The sequence below is a fragment of the Podarcis raffonei genome, chromosome 14 (genome assembly GCF_027172205.1).
Source record: "Podarcis raffonei isolate rPodRaf1 chromosome 14, rPodRaf1.pri, whole genome shotgun sequence".
NCBI classification, from domain to species: Eukaryota; Metazoa; Chordata; class Lepidosauria; order Squamata; family Lacertidae; genus Podarcis; species Podarcis raffonei.
Window position 1 is genome coordinate 30,534,929 of NC_070615.1, and position 19,910 is coordinate 30,554,838.

At 46.3% G+C, this 19,910-nt stretch overlaps 1 protein-coding gene across 1 annotated transcript in view; it reads right to left on the bottom strand.

Moving 5' to 3' along the window:
* Window positions 1–777: 777 nt before the first annotated feature.
* Window positions 778–19,910, bottom strand: part of SYNGR3 (synaptogyrin 3) — a 28,617-nt gene continuing 9,484 nt past the window's right edge. Inside the window, exons 2-4 of the mRNA XM_053365677.1 lie at window positions 9,971–10,208; window positions 7,092–7,234; window positions 778–2,444 (exon numbers count right to left, since the gene is read on the bottom strand). Of these exons, the coding sequence (XP_053221652.1) occupies window positions 2,235–2,444; window positions 7,092–7,234; window positions 9,971–10,208 (591 nt within the window). The 3' untranslated portion in view covers window positions 778–2,234. The remainder of the gene's footprint in view (window positions 2,445–7,091; window positions 7,235–9,970; window positions 10,209–19,910) is intronic.

Below are 19,910 nucleotides of genomic sequence, written 5' to 3' on the forward strand. Positions count from 1 at the left end.
AGGATACTCTGAATGAATTTCTTTATAGTTAGAAAAAATACACTTTACTGAACAGACATTTATTTCACATATACAATCGATTTAAAGAAACATTTAAATGTATTATACTTTTGTGACTTGTGTGTGTGTGTGTTTGTCTGCCCTCCCTCCCCCCGCCCCCCGAAAAAATATTTAGACACAATTTTGTATACTGCTAAAATGCCAGTGTTCTCTCTAAGGAAAATATTGCTACAGTTCTATGTGTACCCTGTATTAATACCATTCTCTGTATCAGTGTAAACCCTATATAGGTCTTTGTCCACAAGACTGATGGCCTTCCATTGTAAAATCTGAAAGACTGAAATGGGACACTCTTAGTTCCAGCCAATTTGGAAATATTGTGTATCAAACTGTTAAGGGCATATGTTCACGAAAGCTTCCTTGCACATGCAGCTCTCTCTTACTGGACTGGGGCCCTATCTTCATGGTGGGATTTCAGAGATCAAATTTCTCCAGAGTTACAGCTGAATGAGAATGGCAGATTATTGGGATCCGCCTTAATATAAAATAATTTACATCTTGCTGCTGAAATCACTTTAGAAGGCAGCGTCGTTATATTTCAGTTCACTTACCCATCTCCTCATAGTTTAAATTTCATTTAAGCCCACTCTCTTTGTAACCCTTAAGCATTACCACATCTTCATGGGAATTTAGCCTTTTCTCTCTGGTTTCTGACTTCCAACTGTCTTTTCGTTTTCTCTTGTCTGTCACAGTGAAACTTTTTGCCCAAACTTTCTTTACAGAATAAGGCTGAAGCTTTTCCCAACAAATACTGTGATGCACGTTATTCCACTCTGTGCTCAAAATAAAATGGCCTCTACCAGACACAACCATTTTAAAGGGATGGCGTGGATAATTTTTGGTACTGAAGGGGCTGCCAAAATGGCCGCATACTGATAGCGGTGGGATTTTCATTAAGAAAAACCAATTAATGGATGCCATCTTGAGGCCAACCATGTCGAAAATGGCCTGTCACAAGAAGCCTCCACTCCTGCTGCTATTCCCTCAAGAGACATATTTCTTCCTTTCCGCTTCCATCTTTTCCCAGACTGCTTGAAGTGTGTCCCCCATCTCTGAGGCAGAGGCAGAATTGGTGGGCTGGATCAGACTCCTCATGAGGATATGATGAGGACCCTAGCAGTTAGCAAGCCCTATTTTCAGACAACAGCTGAGCTACTGAATGCTACATATCCCCACTGCTAGGAGACTCTTAAAGGCTGATGGCCTGACAGTGTGACTGTTACCCCACCCTCACCCCAGAGCAGCAATTTTTGTGTAAAAGGTGTACAAAAATGATTCTTGCATCAAAGCCATTTGGAAAAGAAAGAAACTTCTTGCGGTACCAGAATCACAAAGCTAACACAGCTAATACAGAAGGTTTTTCACTCATTTAGCACAGGAAATATGCCAAGTACATAACAAACACACACACAAATGAAATCAACACAACCATTATTTTTGGTTTTAAATTTGGCACATTCCTTTTGAAAACAGTCTTCCCCAACTGGGTTCCCTCCAGATGTTTTGGATGCCCATCAGCTCCCACTGGGGATTATGAGAGTTGGAATCCAAAAGAACTGGAGGGCAAGAAGGCTGCTTTAAAACTACCTTTTTTCTAGGGCTATAGAGCAAGGGAATAAAAAAATAGGAGAGGATGATCTGGAAGGTTCCTAGGATGAAGTCGGTGGGAGCAATTTTCTGGATTAAGCCCCGGAAGCACAAAATAAAGCATCTACTTATCTGTGTAAGGAGTGGGACATCTCTTAACAGGCTGGGCTATTGCCAGCTTCTGTGTGCGAATTCAGGAAAAAAATGCCACAATGAGCCAATATTGCAGGAACGGCTCACAAAGATGGGAGTTGGTAGCAACCATCCTAACGTTTCATGCTTAGAGGGAACACTGTTCTTTTTTTAAAAAATAATAATCAAAAAATATCCTCAGACAGGTAAGACAAGAACCAATACCACTGTAGAGAATTCACTGCACCATTAGCTAAGAGTAAGTTGAACCCAGTTACGTTAACTTGCCACATTAATTTTTTTTGTTTTTAAAAAAGAAAAGGTACTTTAGAATACACTTGCAACCAACCAGTTGACTATACTGCACCATGAAAGGGAAAGTTGCCCCATTTCTCTGGGTCGGGTTCCCATTTGCTATACAACCTTGAGGGAGGGAGAGGACTTCCTCCTGCCCTTCAATATGCCGGCACCTGGTAGCCCTTTGGACTGGTGTCTAGGGTCTCCGAGAAGGGGGGGCTCTGGTAGGTTTCTGTGCTCTCCACGCCGCTGCCGGTGGGGTAGCCTGGGTAGGCTGCGCTGGGGTCGGTGGGGAACTGGTCCGTGGCGAACAGGGACATGTCGGTTCCCAGCCGGTATCTTTGGAGCGCCTTGAGGGCCAGGGCAACCTTTTGCGGGGAAGACAAAGGTTTAGGTCAGCAGCTCCCAAAACGTTCCCTCAACTCATCCCCGGTAACCCCCAACCCTGTAATAAAAAAAGGGTTGCTCGGATTGGTGGTTTGCACAACCCACTAAGGAAGATAAGGACACAATAAAGTTCAAAAACTAGCGAGCGCACATCTATTCAAAATCCAATTACAGTGGTACCTCAGGTTAAGTACTTAATTCGTTCCGGAGGTCTGTTCTTAACCTGAAACTGTTCTTAACCTGAAGCACCACTTTAGCCAATGAGGCCTCCTGCTGCCGCCGCGCCGCCAGAGCACGATTTCTGTTCTCATCCTGAAGCAAAGTTCTTAACCTGAAGCACTATTTCTGGGCTAGCGGAGTCTGTAACCTAAAGAGTATGTAACTTGAAGCATATGTAACCCAAGGTACCACTGTAAAATTATTTAGTTTCATTAATTCAACAAAACTGACAAACTTGATCCAGCAACACAAGCTTTTCAAACTCAAATAGTCAGTTATGTTGTGAACCGCTGTGAGATCTATGGATAAAGGGTGGTATACAACTTGTTTATACAAGTAGTTGTTGCTGCTGCGGCTGCTGTTTGTTATTATTTTACACCTCTGGTGCCCCCCTGCCTTTTAGTGCCTCCTTAAGTAATCCCACTGGTACCACCCGATTTGGGAACCACTGAGTTAGTTTTCTCACAGGCAAGGGGCTGTTGGCTCGATATATTTATTTAAACATTTATAGACCACACTTTTCATTTAAAATAGAGCAGTGTGGACTACAAAAAGCAAAATCCCAGAAACTTGTAATATAACGTCAATAAAAACTGTTCATTACCTCCATTGCTGGCATCTTCTCTCAACTTAAAAACAAACCAACCCCGACGTAACATTTGGGCCAGATGTGGAGAAACTCTGGCCCTCTGGATGTCGCCAAACTACGTAAGGACCTAAGAGCCTGCTGGATCAGGCCAATGGCCCGTCTAGTCCATCATCCTGTGATCTCACAGTGACTGCCTCTGAAAATGGAGGCAAAGCATAGCCAACTATGGCAACTCCCATCAGCCCTAGTTGGTATGACCAAGGGTCAGAGATGATGGGAGTTGTAGCTCAGCAACATCTGGAGGGCCCAAGGTTCTCCCCACACAACAATTTTAGGCAAATACTGATACAACGTGGACATGGCGGGGGGCAGTGTGACGTATCTAGGAGGCTCTGCGTAGCCAGGAAGGCAGAATCCCATCGTGTAATTTGCAAGGTGGGGTCTAGCACAGAGCAGACTGGAAGGATGAAGCCTTTCGAGTTCCTCAGGTCAGTCTTCTATGCCTCCTTTGCCAAAAATGTTCCCCATCTTTTTCTTTTTTCTTTTTGAAAGGATGCATGTTTAAAATGCAAACCGTGCAAGACACAAATGCTGCAATGCTTCCCTTCAGATCAGAGCATTCTGTTAACATCTCCCTTAGCAGCTCCTGACAGTATGAAAGGGGAACAAATCCGAGAGCGTTTGCTGTTAACTGTCAACACCCCCTTGGAATGGCTTGAAAAGGCAGGCAAAAGCGGGAAGAGGATCTTGAAAGGCCACATGCCACATCAGATCAAAACACGGACTCCTGCGCCGCATTTGGCACCTCCTGTGGAATCCAGCACATTTTAGGACATAGGAAGCCATGCACTTTGAAGGTGCTTGAATGTCTGGTATAGATGTGACCCATGTCTGCTTGGCCTGGAGAAGAGAGGATTGGCTGATGGAGAGAGGGGGAGATGGTCACCTTCTTCGGATCCCATAAGCACTGGAACATAGAGGACAGAGACTTCTGGGGCTTCTCCAGCCTCTACTGAGCAGCTAAAAGGACAATCTTATGCCTGTTCATGGGGCTATTTTGCATAGCTCAGTGATAGAAAATCGACTTTGCATGCAGAAGGTCCCAAGTTTAACCCCTGGCATCTCCAGGTAGGGCTGGGAATGTTTCCAGCCTGAAACCTTGAAGAGCCACTGCCAGTCAGTGTGGGCACTATTGAGCTGGATGGACCAAAAGTCTGGCTTCCTAGGCTCTATAGTTCAGTGAGTAGGGCCTTGCATGCAGAAGGTCCCAGGTTCTATTCTCAGATCCGAGGGTAGGATCCCCAGGTCTGAAAGCCTAGAGAGCTGCTGCCAGTCAGTGTGGGAAGTACTGAGCTACAGTAGATGGACCAATAGTCTAAGAACGTAAGGAGAGTCTTGCAATTGAATTGGGCCAATGGACCATCTAGTCCAGCATCTTGTTCTTATAGTGGCCAACCAGATGCCTCAGGACTGGAGCACTTTCTGACTCAGCAGGGCTGGGGAAAAACTCCTGCCTGACTCCCTGGAGAGCCACTGCCAGTCAAGGGCTGCAGACCATTCTGAGCTAGACAGATGAAGGCTCTGACTCAGTATAAGACTGCTTCCTCTGTCACTATGTATTTAAGGGGATTGGCTATAGCTCAGCGGACGAACATTTGCACTGCATGCAGAAGGTCCCACGGGATAGCTCAGTTGGTTAGAGTGTGGTGCTAATAATGCCAAGGTCGCAGGTTCAATCTCCATATGGGAAAGCTGCATATTCCTGCATTGCAGGAGGTTGTACTGGGTGATCTTCAGGGTCCCTTTCCAATTCTATGATTCAGTTCCCACAATCTCCAGGCAGCGATGGGACAGACTCCCAGTCTGAAACCCTGGAGAGATGTCATTGCAGGCATTCCTGCGCTAGATGGACCAGTAGTCTGATTCAGTATAAGGCTGCTTCCTGTGTTCCTATGTCATTGATCAATGGCAGAGTACCCAATGGTATTTCCGGATAGGACAGGGAGAGACTGCAAAGCGGATGCTGGTCATTGCAGGCATGCTCTAAATACTGAGCTTGAAGGACCAATGGTCTGACATCATACAAGGTAGATCCTGACATTCCAGTTGAATCAACCCTAGATTCAGAACCATGAGGACTGGAATCTTGATTTATTTCCAAGGGATGGTTCTTAACTCCACAGCAGAGCATTTGTTTGGAAAAGCAGGAGGTCCCAGGTTTGGTTTCCGACAGCATCTCCAGGTAGGCCCTCCCTTTCAGTCCAGGGCCCTTCCTAGTTCTGCTGGATCTCTCAGCAGCCTTTGATACCATTGACCATGACATCCTTATGGACCATCTAGAGGGGCTGGGAGGTGGGGGCACCATTATACAGTGGTTCCACTCCTTCCTCCTGGCCTGTGTCCAGAAAGTGCTGTTGGGGGCTCTCACTTGTGGGGTGACTCAGGGTTCCGTCCTCTCCCTCATGCTTTTTAACATCTATATGAAGCCACTGGGAGAGATCATCAGGAGGTTTGGGCTGGGTGTTCATCAGTATGGAGATGAAACCCAGCTCTACCTTTCTTTCAAAACAGAACCAGTGAAGGCAGTGAAGGTCCTGTGTGAGTGCCTGGAGGCAGTTGGAGGATGGATGGTGGCTAACAGGTTGAGGTTGAATCCTGACAAGACAGAAGTACTGTTTTTGGGGGACAGGGGACGGGCTGGTGTGGGGGACTCCCTGGTCCTGAATGGGGTAACTGTGGCCCTGAAGGACCAGGTGCACAGCCTGGGAGTCATTTTGGACTCACAGCTGTCCATGGAGTTGCAGGTCAATTCTGTGTTCCAGTCAGCTGTCTACCAGCTCCATCTGGTACACAGGCTGATACCCTACCTGCCCGCAGACTGTCTGGCCAGAGTGGTGCATGCTTTAGTTATCTCCCGCTTGGACTACTGCAACGTGCTCTACATGGGGCTACTTTTGAAGGTGACCCTAAAACTACAAGTACAACAACAGCAGCCAGATTGGTGACTGGGAGTGGCCACCGAGACCATATTACACCAGTCCTGAAAGACCTACATTGGCTCCCAGAACATTTCCAAGGACAATTCAAAGTGTTAGTGCTGACCTTGAAAGCCCTAAACGGCCTTGGCCCAGTATACCTGAAGGAGCGTCTCCACTTCCATCATTCAGCCCGGGCACTGAGGTCCAGCTCGGAGGGTCTTCTGGTGGTTCCCTCACTGCGAGAAGCAAAGCTACAGGGAACCAGGCAGAGGGCCTTCTCAGTAGTGGCGCCCGCCCTGTAGAACACCCTCCCATCAGATGTCAAGGAAAGAAACAACTATCTGACTTTTAGAAGACAGCTGAAGGCAGCCCTGTTTAGGGAAGTTTTTAATGTTTGAAGTTTTATTCTGTTTTTAGTCCTCTGTTGGGAGCCGCCCAGAGTGGCTGGGTATAAATAAAATATAGTGGTACCTCTGGATACGAACAGGAACCGTTCCGGAGCCCTGTTTGCATCCTGAAGTAAACGTAAGACGCAGCTGCGTGTCTGCGCATGCGCAGGTTGCGTTCCGCCACTTCCGCGCATGCGCATGTCATTTTGAGCGTCTGAGCATGCACAAGCGGTGAAACCCGGACGTAACATGCTCTGTTACATGCGGGTCGCCGCGGAGCGCAACCCGAAAATATTCATCCCGAAGCTACTTCAACCTGAGGTATGACTGTAAAATAATATTATTATTATTATTATTATTATTATTATTATTATTATTATTATTATTATTATCATCATCATCATCATCATCACTACTACTATTACAGGATCACCACTGGACACCAAAGCTTACCCAGGAGATGATGGAGAAAAACGAGAAGGCAATGGCCGCCCTGGCCGCATCACCTGCGTAATGTGCTGCTTTGCTCGATGGCGTCCTCTGCCACTGGTTGGCCAGGAAGCAGAAGCCCACAAACCACAGGAAGGACCAGAACCCTGGTGGGAGGAAGCAAAAAAAACACACATCAGGTCGCCCCAGTACCACCAGAGTAACAAGAGACACTGTTCTCTCCCTCTCACATGCACAATACACCATTGGCACAGAACCTTGTCAAATGTTAAGCAGCATTATTATAGTTCATGTATATCCACCTTTGGTAGCATACGCGGTTCTTCCCTTCCTCACAACAACCCTGTGAGGTAGGTAAGCTAAAGCTAAGTAAGGTAAGGTAAGTAAGTAAGGCTGAGGGACAAGGAGAAGGTTGAGCTTCATGGCTGAGCAGAGATTTGAACCGGGTCTCCCAAGTCCCAGTTTCGGCATCCTTAACCATTACACCTCTCCCCAGGCTCTCATCATCCCTGTCTGGGTCTTCAAGCGCAGTGTCTTTTATTTGCATTTTGATGATTCCGTTATGCTGTATCCTTACGCTGTAAGCTTTTCTGGATACACAACCACAGAATGACATACAAATAATAAATTATTGCAATTAACAGCTGCAGGGCATAGGAGCTCCCCAAGGAAAAATAAGTTGGCTAAAGCACAGCGGTAATGCATGCTGAATGTCCTGCTCGAATCCTGGCCATCTCCGGTGAAAGGACCAGGTGGCAGCGCTAGGAATGGGCAAATCTGTCAATTTCAGTTTCTCAATTTTCCAGCCTTAACTTCAGTTCTTCGCATTTCCATATCCATTTGCAGTTTCCCCTGAAGTCCTCCAGCATTTAAGTATCCTAATATACACAGGTTTATGTGCGATTTCCCCTAAAACCCACTTGTTTGCAGGGCAAATTTCCCTAGTATAATGCATTTCTGCATGTTATCCGCTCTAACATATGCATTTCAGGCACACTTTCTAGTACAAGCACTTTTGTACACAACACTTAGCAGGAGAACTGCACTGCAAAATTTGGAGAAGTATGAATTTCAAAGGATGGCTGGGCTTCTGTTTATTGTTTTAGGAAATGAGAATTAGGTAGGCTTGTCTTCTTATTTATTTATTTCCCAAAACTTACATAGTGCTCAATTGGTTGTTTTTTTTTTTAAAAAAAGACATTGAAGTGGTTTATGAAAAGAACAATGTAATCATAAGTGAAATAAAGTAAAACAACTATTTAAAGCATTCAAAAAACACTAAGCGAAAACCAGCTAAAAACACTTGACAGCCTTCTACATACCTGGATGGGCTTGCTGAAACAAAAATGCTTTTAGCAGGCGCCGAGAAGAGTATAATGAAGGCCCTTAAAAAGGTAAAGGGACCCCTGACCGTTAGGTCCAGCCGTGGCCGACCCTGGGGTTGCGGCGCTCATCTCGCTTTATTGGTCGAGGGAGCCGGCGTACAGCTTCCGGGTCATGTGGCCAGCATGACTAAGCCGCTTCTGGCGAACCAGAGCAGCGCACGGAAACGCCGTTTACCTACCGTTTAGGAGCAGTACCTATTTATCTACTTGCACTTGGACGTGCTTTCGAACTGGACGTGCTTTCGAACTGGTTGGCAGGAGCAGGGACCGAGCAATGGGAGCTCACCCCGTCGCGGGGATTCGAACCACCAATCTTCTGATCTGCAAGCCCTAGGCTCTGTGGTTTAACCCACAGCACCACCCGCGTAATGAAGGCCCTTGCTTGATGACAATAGGCAGAGAGTTCCAAAGTTCGGGTGTTGCCCCACTAAAAGATGGATTTCTTACGAAAGAGGAACGAGTGTTTCACAGCACTTCAAATGCGAACTGAATTGAATTTCTCCCTCATGCCTAGTGAGTAATGTTGCCCCTTTCTCCCTGAGCCACCGGGAAGCTGCTTCCAAACAGATTACACAATACTCTGCTGGAGACGTCCATGGTGTGATAAGCGTATGGCCATTTCATAATACCTTACTTGTACGTTACAGCATCACCCTCCTGGGTACAGTTAGCTGTCAAAGCGACGTCTCTGTTGGAAACCCCAACACTTAAGCTTGATTTAAGGAATAGCAGAGTCAGTTAAAGAGCACCAGGCTGCATATGCTCCACCTTCACTACAACTGGCTCTGTACTGTGGATTCAGCACTGTGAAGCCACCACAGTTAGGAGGAGTTTTTAAGGACCTGCAGCTTAAAAATCAGGCTGCAGCTGCCCCTGCAAGCGAATCTTGGGGGCGGGGGGGGGGAGGCGGGTGTGTTGACTTGCCTTGTGCTTCCCTAAGCTGGTGCCCTCCAGATGTTTTGGCCCAAAACTAGAGATGGAGAGAAATTCGATTTGCGTCACATTTAGAGACCTGCCCACCAATTTAATTCGTAATTTCTGAAACAAAGTGAGAACCAAAACAAAAGCACCTTTTGAAATTCGCACTTCAGTTGCAATACAGTTCTCTAGCCACGGAATGTGCACAAAGAGTCAAATACTAGGGGAAAACACGCGTAAAAATGATTATTTTAGAGAAGATAACATGCAGAAATGCATTAGAGTAAGGGAAACTGCTTTGCAAAAGAGGCGAGTTTTAGGCAAAATTGCATGCAAGCAAGTATAAAATGTACACTGCTTTCAGCTCCTTGGAGCAAGGAGGGATATATATCAAATAAAGGAATAAGGAATCAAGTAATAAGTAATAAAAAATAAGCAATCAACAAGTGCTGATAGGAGATGGAGTCCAAAATGGCCGTGTTGGGTGGGGACTGCTGCGAGTTGTACTCCAAGACATCTGGAGGAGGGACTCAGATTGGGGAAGACTGTCCTCAACAAATCCCACCCCACAGGTCCTACCTGAGAAGCCAAGGTCAAAGAGGACAACACGTTTCCTGTCCTTCACGCTGCTGATCTGCTGGAAGTAGAGGTCCACTACCAAGAAGAAACTGCAGGCTAAGAAGGCAATGAGGCCAATGGCGATTCCATAGTTGCAGGCGTCATCGTTGTAGTTGTAGACACAGCGCAGCACCGGACTGCTGCCATCGTTGACGTAACCCTCATTGATGATGGAGCCAAAGACAACGATGGAGAAAACCTGAACAGAGGATTATTATTTTGTTGTGGGGGAGGAAAAGGAGGAACAATATTCAACTGAAAGCTCACCTCTCCCAAGATCAACCATTTCAGGCCCCTACAGTTGGGAGGGGAGACCTGTTGGTGACGCTGCTGGATGTGATCCATGACAGGGACTTCTTGGTGGTGGTTCCCTGTTAACAGAATGCCCTCCCTGGAGGGCTGCACCTGTCCCCTTTCCTTTGGGCCCTCTGATTTCCAGTACTTTCCCCACTCAGCTTTCCGGCTCTCGGCCTGCATTGGCCGAGCAGCTGCAATGTCACGGAATGCCCACAAATATTCTAATTTCTGAGTGGTACACTGACAGTTACAGAACAATGCAGCTTCTGTGACAATGAGAACAAAAAGGCTGGTTTATTTCATCCAAAGCCCCCAGGCCTGCAGCGACAGGATATGCTTTTCCAGTGGGATGGAAGAGTGAGGGCTTGAAAGCTGCGTAGAAAAAGGGCCTTAAAGGGTAGGTAGCCATGAAACTGAGGAAAGTTCCTCAGGAAAAAAGGACCAATGAGAAAAATGGGAGGTGGGTTTAGGGGGAGGAAAAAATCCCACAGGCCCTGTGGACAGGAGGGACTTAAAGTTGTCGGCAGGAAGGAGGAGGAGGATGGGAAACTATAGGGAGCCAAGAGACCGCAGTGTGCATGCAACCGGGGTGCAAAACACTGGTGTGCATGATGTTCATGAGAACACCAGAAGAGCCTGCTGGATCAGGCCAAAGAGGGCCCATCTAGTCTAGCATCCTGTTCTCACAGTAGCCAACCACAAACAGGATTCAGTTAGAAGGGCCCTCTCCCCTCCTGTAGCTTCCGGGAACTGGGATTCAGAAGCACTGCTGCCTATGACAGTGGTGGCAGAGCAGAAACAGCCCTCTCCCTCCATGAATTTGTCCAATCCTCTTTTAAACCCATCCACATCAGGGGCCATGACTGGCTCCTGCGGAAGCAAGTTCCACAGTTTCACTACGCGCTGTGTGCAGAAGAACTTTCTTTCAAGCTACAGTTAGCAAGGAAAGGGTTCATTTTTCCTGTATGGCAAAATAAGTCAGGCCCCTGACACTTCCTGCGCTTTATCATTTCCTGCTATCATGTTCTCTGCCTGCACGCAGTCGGAGTCTGGTTCGAGCAACGTTATCAGATCCACTGCAGGATTCCACTCTCCTGACCTGCAAAGTACTTCCATCTGAACAGAGCCCAGCAGAGGCAACCACAGCCTTGGTCAACCTGGGGCCCTCCAGATGTTTTGGACTACAACTCCCATCTGACATGTTGGCTGGGGCTGATGGGAGTTGTAGTCCCAAACATCTGGAGGGCCCTGGGACAGCTAAGGCTGCAATAAAGCAGGACTGAAGACATACAACTGCGGCGCCGGCGAGAGCAAGGAGGATCTCGCCAAAGCTGTGAGGCTGCCAGAAGGTGTAATCTTCAGCACTTTGTGATGATGGGTTCTTTCTTTCTTTCTTTTAATCTCATTTATAAATAATGCAGGAACATATTACTCCCACCCACCCCCCTTCGCTGCTGGAAATACTGACAGCCACTTAAGGGAAACATGCGCAGCCTGCCAAAAAGCAGGCCATGTTTGTGCGGCATGAATAATGGAGGAGGTTCAGTGCCACACGGGGTTTCACGGGCAGTGGGTCAGTGGGTGGAGGGCACCTTTTCCACCTGCCACCCCATTGGCTCCAAACATCCTTGCCACTCTCTTGCTTTGCCAGAGGGACCATAAAAAAGAGTTCTCTGCATCTGCAAAATGTCAGCTTATCTATCATCTATCTATCTATCTATCTATCTATCTATCTATCATTATTTAATGCATGATTTTGGTAAAGAAAAGGAACCATAAGGTTGAATCCTATTATTTCAAAACATAACAAATATAACCCATTTTTCTATAAACACAGAATCAGAGTTGGAAGAGATGGCCCCAAGGGTCATCTAGCCCAATTGCCTGCAATGCTGTCCAGCCTCTATTTAAAGGACAGTCCATCACCTTCCAAAGGAATCCGTTCCTCTGTCAAATGGCTCTTACTGTCAGAAGGATTAGTCGGAATCTCCCTTCTTGTCATTCCAATCCACTGTTGTTCATTACTCCTTCTACAGCATTGCTATTTTAGATAGTATTATTACTCTGTTCCATTAGAAGCCATTAAAGAAAACAGAAATTGACAGAGCGAAATCTCCCTCTCCCTCTGGTTTGCTGCTGCACAGAGCCTGGCAGCAGTTAAGGAACTGAATGACCATTCCCAAGCCAACAGCATTAATTAAACCCTTTAGTAAACCCAACAGTAATTGTAATAGAGAGCTGTGAGTTCGCCATCCCTCTCACAGCACAGAGACCAGGCGGAGATCTGGTCTCCCCAGAACTGAAATTCGCTTCCTGTCATCCTCCTATCTCTAGCCTTGAAGGGAGGACCATTCTCAGTGCTTTGAGTGCTGAATCTTACTTCCCATCTACACTATAAAGCACTCTCATACCCCTCCAACCGTCCCGCTTTGAGTGGGGTATCCTGGAATTACAGAACCCATCTCTGCTTCCCATTGGATCCAGGGGTGTCCCGTTTTGGCTCCCACTCTCTGGTGTGGAACAACCGGCACCCGTCAGAGCATGGCCTTTGTTGAGGTGTCCAGTAGGGAAGGGGGGGTCAGTGAGAAGGGGCAGGGAGGCGGCTGGGTGATTTTAAGTGTGTTGAGGGGCCGACTCGTGTCCCAACTTTCATCAGGGGGACATTGGAGTGTATGCACTGGGACACCACAGTTAATCAATCCTGAGAGGTGCAATTTGCTAAGTGTGCTGGGAGTGGTTAGGAGACCCCTCACAGGACTACAATTCCCAGAGGGAAGAGGGATTGAATGCTAAACCACTCTGAGATTTGCAGGTCAGTGAGGGGACTAAGGGGTCTCCTACTAACCCTCAGCACCTTGAACAAGCTACAGTTATCAGGATTGTTTTAGGGAATCTAAAGCTGTATATTGAGCTAAAGGTATATATAAGGCAACTTCCTACTTTCTTATTTAATATAGCCCTTATTCAGCTAGGAGGACTAGAATCTTACTTTATTTTTACACTGCATGCAGAAGGTCACTTACTCAATCCCTGGCATCTGCAGGTATGGGGTACCCCCTGACTGGAACCCTGCAAATCCACTGACCGCCAGTGCAGACAAAACTGAATTAGATGTAGCAATGGCATGGCTCAGTATATGGAAGGATGTTTCCTCTGTTCCACAGAAGAGCTGGAAACTGTGAGTGCGCGCAGATCTTTTTCCCCTCCTAGTGCTTCCTCCTCCCCAAGGGACGCAGAGTGTGCCATGAAGACCAAGAGTTAAGAGGCATTTGAATGGGCGGCAGGATGCGCAGAAGTGTGTTTTCATCCTCTTACCAGTCTTTCAAATTTCAATAGCACTTTTCAACGCGCTTGAGTGCTTACAACTCTTTATCTCCAGGAGAGGGAAGACTCCCAGGTGATCTTGTTTTTAAAACCTTTGGTGCAATACCTAGAAAACTGACGTTATTTGTTTGCTTGCTTTGCTTAGCCCTGCAAAAGGGCTGGTGCATCCAGAGTTGATGCTGCATCCTTTAAAAAAAATGTTTACATGTATAAACTGGATTTTATAACCATCAAGCTTTTTTAAAAATAAATAAATGTGTATTTATATTGCAATTCTGATAACCATCAGATAGAGTTTCTAGAACAATTGGTGGACAGAAGGTAGATCAAATCAGGTGGCAGAAACGCCTGAGTAGTCTATAATCGATCTCCCAATAGTACAGTGTATCATATAGTTTTTGCACAGCTCTACCCAATCTCTGAACCGTGTGAGATTTCAGGGAGCGCCAGGGAACGAGGTTTGTGGAGTCTGTGGTGTCTTCATGTTATCTGGTGTTTCCACTTATATACAACCTGCGCATATAATGGAGGGGCTCACAGCATTAACACCCCAGAAGGTCTTGCTTCTTCCACAGTCACAGCCCTGGATTGCAACAGAAATTAGGCATGGCTCTCACTCTCTGGCTTCTGCCTGCTTCTAGCCCAGCTCTCCCTCACACAGACTCAACTCTGGCTTTTGTCCCTCTTACCACCAGCCAGGGGACGCGGGTGGCACTGTGGGTTAAACCACAGAACCTAGGACTTGCTGATCAGAAGGTCAGAGGTTCGAATCCCTGCAACGGGGTGAGCTCCCATTGCTCGGTCCCTGCTCCTGCCAACTTAGCAGTTCAAAAGCACATCAAAGTGCAAGTAGATACCTTCCGGCGGGAAGGTAAACGGCGTTTCCGTGCGATGCTCTGGTTCGCCAGAGACATACTGGCCACATGACCCGGAAGCTGTACACCGGCTCCCTCAGCCAATAAAGCGAGATAATAATAATAATAATATAATAATAATTTATTATTTATACCCCGCCCATCTGGCTGGGCCTCCCCAGCCACTCTGGGCGGCTTCCATAAAAACCCAAAAATACAGTAAAATATCACACGTTAAAAACTTCCCTGAACAGGGCTGCCTTAAGATGTCTTCTGAATGTCAGGTAGTTGTTTATCTCTTTGACATCTGCTGGAAGGGCATTCCACAGGGCGGGCGCCACTACCGAGAAGGCCCTCTGCCTGGTTCCCTGTAGCTTTGCTTCTCGCAATGAGGGAACCGCCAGAAGGCCCTCGGCGCTAGACCTCAGCGTCCGGGCAGAATGATGGGGGTGGAGACGCTCCTTCAGGTATACTGGACCGAGCGCCGCAACCCCAGAGTCGGCCACGACTCAACCTAATGGTCAGGGGTCCTTTTACCTTTACCACCAGCCAGGTGAGGGAGGGGACCCACCCATTTGCCCTCTGGAACAAAGCCACTTCCTTGGTTATACTAACACAACCATGCTTAGGCGATTAACCCAGGAACAAGCTTGGCTGGCTAGTTCAACAACAGAATCCTCCATTATATTTGAACCCTTGCTGGAGCCAGGACCCCAAGAATTGCAATCTATTCAGACATCATGCAGGCTAACCGCACACCCCTGCAACTCACAACATTATATCACTTTTTTATTTGATTTTTTTTACCCATCCCTTCACCCTAAGGTCCCGGGGGCAACTTACAGCTATCTTAAATTCAATATCTAAAACACTTTGAAACAAATAACAATCACAAGAATAAGGAGGTTGCACACACACATATAAGTTCTAGGAATTCAGCAGTCATTGCCTACCCTCCTTTCAAGTTTATTTTCACCGCCATTGTGAGTACTAGAAATTTGCTTTTAAAATAAATAAAAGTGCAGATTCTCAGGAAGCTGGCTTCTGCATCCGGCGACACATAATGCGCTTCTACAGAATTGCAGTACTGCTTATGAGTGAGAATCAGAAGGCTAACGAGGATTCTAGTCCACATGACACATCCATGACTTCAATATGGAGCCGTTACTCTTGCAAAAGGAATTGGGGCTATGATGAAAACTAGCGGGGCTGTTATTTCAACAGAATGGAAAAAGGAAGAGGTAGCTTGCAAAGGGAGGAATAGCGGTGGCAGAGAAAGCCTCTCAACACCACCAACAACAACATCCTTTATAATGGCATCATGATAAATGAATGAATGAATGAATGAATGCTGTAACATTTAGGAAAAAGTACAATAAAACAAACAACAACAATTTATTAGTTATAGCCCACCCATCTGGCCGGGCCTCCCCAGCCACTCTGGGTGGCTCCCAACAGAATATTTAAAACACAATAAAACATCAAACATTAAAAACTTCCCTGAACAGGGCTGCCTTCAGATTTTTTCAAAAAGTCAGACACAGTGATACCTTGGTATTCAAACGGCTTGGCTCCCAAACAAATCAGCTCCCGAACACCGCAAACCCAGAAGTAAGTGTTCCGGTTTGTGAACGTTTTTCTGAAGCCTAACATCCGACACAGCTTCCGATTGAGTGCAGGAAGCTCTTGCAACCAATCAGAAGAAGCACCTTGGTTTTTGAACCATTTCGGGAGTCGAACGGACTCCCAGAATGGATTAAGTTCGAGAACCAAGGTACCACTGTAGTTGTTTATTTCCTTGACATCTGATGGGAGGGCGTTCCACGAACTAAAACTACCACCAGGATGAAGTCCAGAATGGTAGTAAAGCATAGAAAAAGGCAAAGTATTATCAGCACAAGCATCAATTCACCAACAGAGAGCAATTGAATATTAAGGGGCCTGCCAGTTGGCTCTTGGGGATGAGCCATAGCTCAGAGGCAGTGTGTGTGCTTTGGACGCAGAAGGTTCCAGGTTCAATCCCCAGCCTCTCCAAGTAGGGCTGGGAGAGACTGCTGTCGGAAATCCTGGAGAGCCACTGCTAGTCAGTGTAGACAAGGGGTCGCCAAACTTTTTAAACAAGGGGCCGGTTCACTGTCCCTCAGACACTGTTGAGGGCCAGAGTATAATCTGAAGGGGGGGAAATGAACAAATTCCTATGCACACTGCACATGTTTTAGTGCAAAAAAACCAGGAAAAACAATACAATATTTAAAATGAAGAACGATTTTAATCAACATAAACTTATAAGTATTTCAATTCTAAAAGCTATAGAGAGCTTTTAGAGAGTAATTCTACATGCCAGTTATGCGCTGGTGGGGGGGTAGATATGCTGCTGCATGATATGTATGTAGCCCAGGGAGATCAGAAAATGCAGAAACTAAAGGAATCCTAGTACACACCCCTGAACCACCTCATTCTGCCAACCCTTTCAGGAAGGGGTTCAAATGCCCTTATCTGGGACAGGAAAATTGGCTTTCAGGTGGAGAGGTCGAAATTAGAAACAGAGCTTTTGGAACCCAGTACTAAGAATTTGTCAAGAATGTATAACTTGCTGTTGAAATGGAACACACAGGACGAGATGGTTAAATCAGCTATGATTAAATGGGCACAGGACATTGGACATGACATTATGTTTGCTGACTGGGAACAGTTATGGACCACCGGTATAAAGTTCACGGCATGTAATGCCTTAAGAGAGAATATTATGAAAATGATTTATAGGTGGTACATGACCCCAGTCAAGCTTGCAAAAATTTATCATTTGCCCAATAACAAATGCTGGAAATGTAATGAAACTGAAGGCACTTTTTATCACCTTTGGTGGACGTGCCCAAAGATTAAGGCTTTCTGGGAAAGGATTTATAATGAAATGAAAAAGGTGCTTAAATGCACTTTTGTGAAGAAACCAGAAGCCTTCCTCCTGGGCATGGTGGGCCAATTGGTGTCAAAGAAAGATAGGACGTTTTTTATGTATGCGACAACAGCAGCAAGAGTACTTTTAGCAAAGTACTGGAAGACACAAGAACTACCCACACTGGAAGAATGGCAGACGAAGGTGATTGACTACATGGGACTGGCTGAGATGACCGGCAGAATCCGCGACCAAGGGAAAGAGACGGTGGAAGAAGATTGGAAGAAATTTAAAGTTTATCTTAAGAACTGTTGTAAAATTACTGAGTGCTAAAATGTTTTGAGTAATGTAAAATAGAATTGCAGCGATAAACAATTGGACATGAGAAAAAGGATTTAAAGGAAGTGTTATAAGTAATTAAAATTAGGGGTTGCTGGAAAGATTTAAAACAGGGATGCAGAAAAAGGAGGTATGGGGAAGTCGCTGAAAGAAGGTTTAAGGAAAAGAAGGTTAAGAAATTATACGTGTTTATATGTTTGTTTGTTTATGTACTGTTTTGTATTGTCTTTTAATATGTGTTGGAAAATTAATAAAAAATTTATTAAAAAAAAAATGCCCTTATCTGTTCACAGCCACAGTTTTGTAGCACAGCATTCTTAAGGGAAGGAGGCAACTTATCTCAGCTTAAGGCCTCTTACCACATCTGAGCAGAATGCCTTCAAAGACCATAAGCAGCCCTCCTGGATGAGGGTTCAAGACACACCCAAGGAGGGGTCAGTAGTAAAAAGGAAGGGGCCAGACAAAAGAAGCCACAGACATAGAAGAAGGGGAGTTTGAGCCCTGGAATAGGGTAACATGTTCACATTCATATTTCGGATGCCGAGTAAAAACAGTGAATGAATGGGACGGAAGAGCTTGTGGGACTTGCACAGGTCAATGAGCTCTTTCTGCCCCCAGCTCCCACCTCTGGGAACCAATGAGACCAATCCTTCCCTTTTATGTTGCCTAAAAAGCAGGGGCGTACCCAAGGGCTGGCCCCAGTAAGAGGCACAGACCCACGGGAGCGCAAAAATTGCACCTCTCTATTCTGGATCTTAAAAAGCAGAGACGTCACCTTGCCAACAAAGGTCCGTATAGTTAAAGCTATGGTTTTCCCAGTAGTGATGTATGGAAGTGAGAGCTGGACCATAAAGAAGGCTGATTGCCGAAGAATTGATGCTTTTGAATTATGGTGCTGGAGGAGACTCTTGAGAGTCCCATGGACTGCAAGAAGATCAAACCTCTCCATTCTTAAGGAAATCAGCCCTGAGTGCTCACTGGAAGGACAGATCATGAAGCTGAGGCTCCAATACTTTGGCCACCTCATGAGAAGAGAAGAGAAGACGCCCTGGAAAAGACCCTGAAGTTGGGAAAGGAGAAGGGGACGACAGAGGACGAGATGGCTGGACAGTGTTCTTGAAGCTACCAGCATGAGTTTGACCAAACTGAAGGAGGCAGTGGAAGACAGGAGTGCCTGGCATGCTCTGGTCCATGGGGTCACGAAGAGTCGGACACGACTAAACAACAACAACAACATTCTGACTCAGATCCTCTGGCAAGGATGCAAGGGACCAACACATCTCCTTGCCAAGGGCGCAAGGGAGCCTAGTACACCTCTGCTGATAAGCCAGCTGTAGCAGGTAGCATACCGGCTGGACTCATTGCTCCTCTCTCACATCAGCCTTTTCTTCTGCCTTGCCCCATACTTAACTGACTTGTACATGGTGATAGCAGCACCCGACCCACCTGGGGAAAGTCCAAAAGTTCTCATGTGCTTCGGAGGAAAATCCTTTCCCCTTAGATTCCTCTTCCCAGAATTCTTCCTTGCTAGGAGGCTGAGCAGGCAGCTTCCAATTGGCTGCAAGAAGGCTCGCCGTGTGGGGACGGAGATTCCTGCAGCCAGTTGGAAGCCTTGCCACGCGCTGAGGTAAATCCAGCAAGGTGAGGCTTTTCCGTTAAAAAGAACAGTTTCCGTGCACTGAGGTAAACCCAGCTGGCGGACCAGATTTATGAGCCTGGTGGGCCAGATCCGTCCCGCGGCCTGTAGTTTGGGGACCCCTGGTGTAGACAGTACTGAGTGAGATGGGTCAGTGGTTTTACTCGGTATGAGCCAGCTTCCTACGTTCTGAGGTTCCTAGTTAAGGGACAGACTACAGCTGTAGGGGAGTGCAAAGCTGCAATGCTTATCATGGACATGATGCCAAAACATAACTTTACAACACACATGCAAGGCAGGCCAGTAGCAGTGAAGAATGTCAAATTAGGACCTGGAAGAGGCCAGTGTTCTGGTTTTAAACTGCTTTTATTTATTGTATTTTATCTGGCCAAGCCTTTTTGAAATGTTTTCCTCTGCATAAAGCGACTGACAATTGTAATAATAACAACAGAAATAATAATAAGAACGTTGTGAGTCACAGCTCAGGTGTCAGCCCAGCCCATCAGCTCCTGCGGGTAAGCAGCATTAAAATGAGAATTTTGCATGCAGAAAATGCAT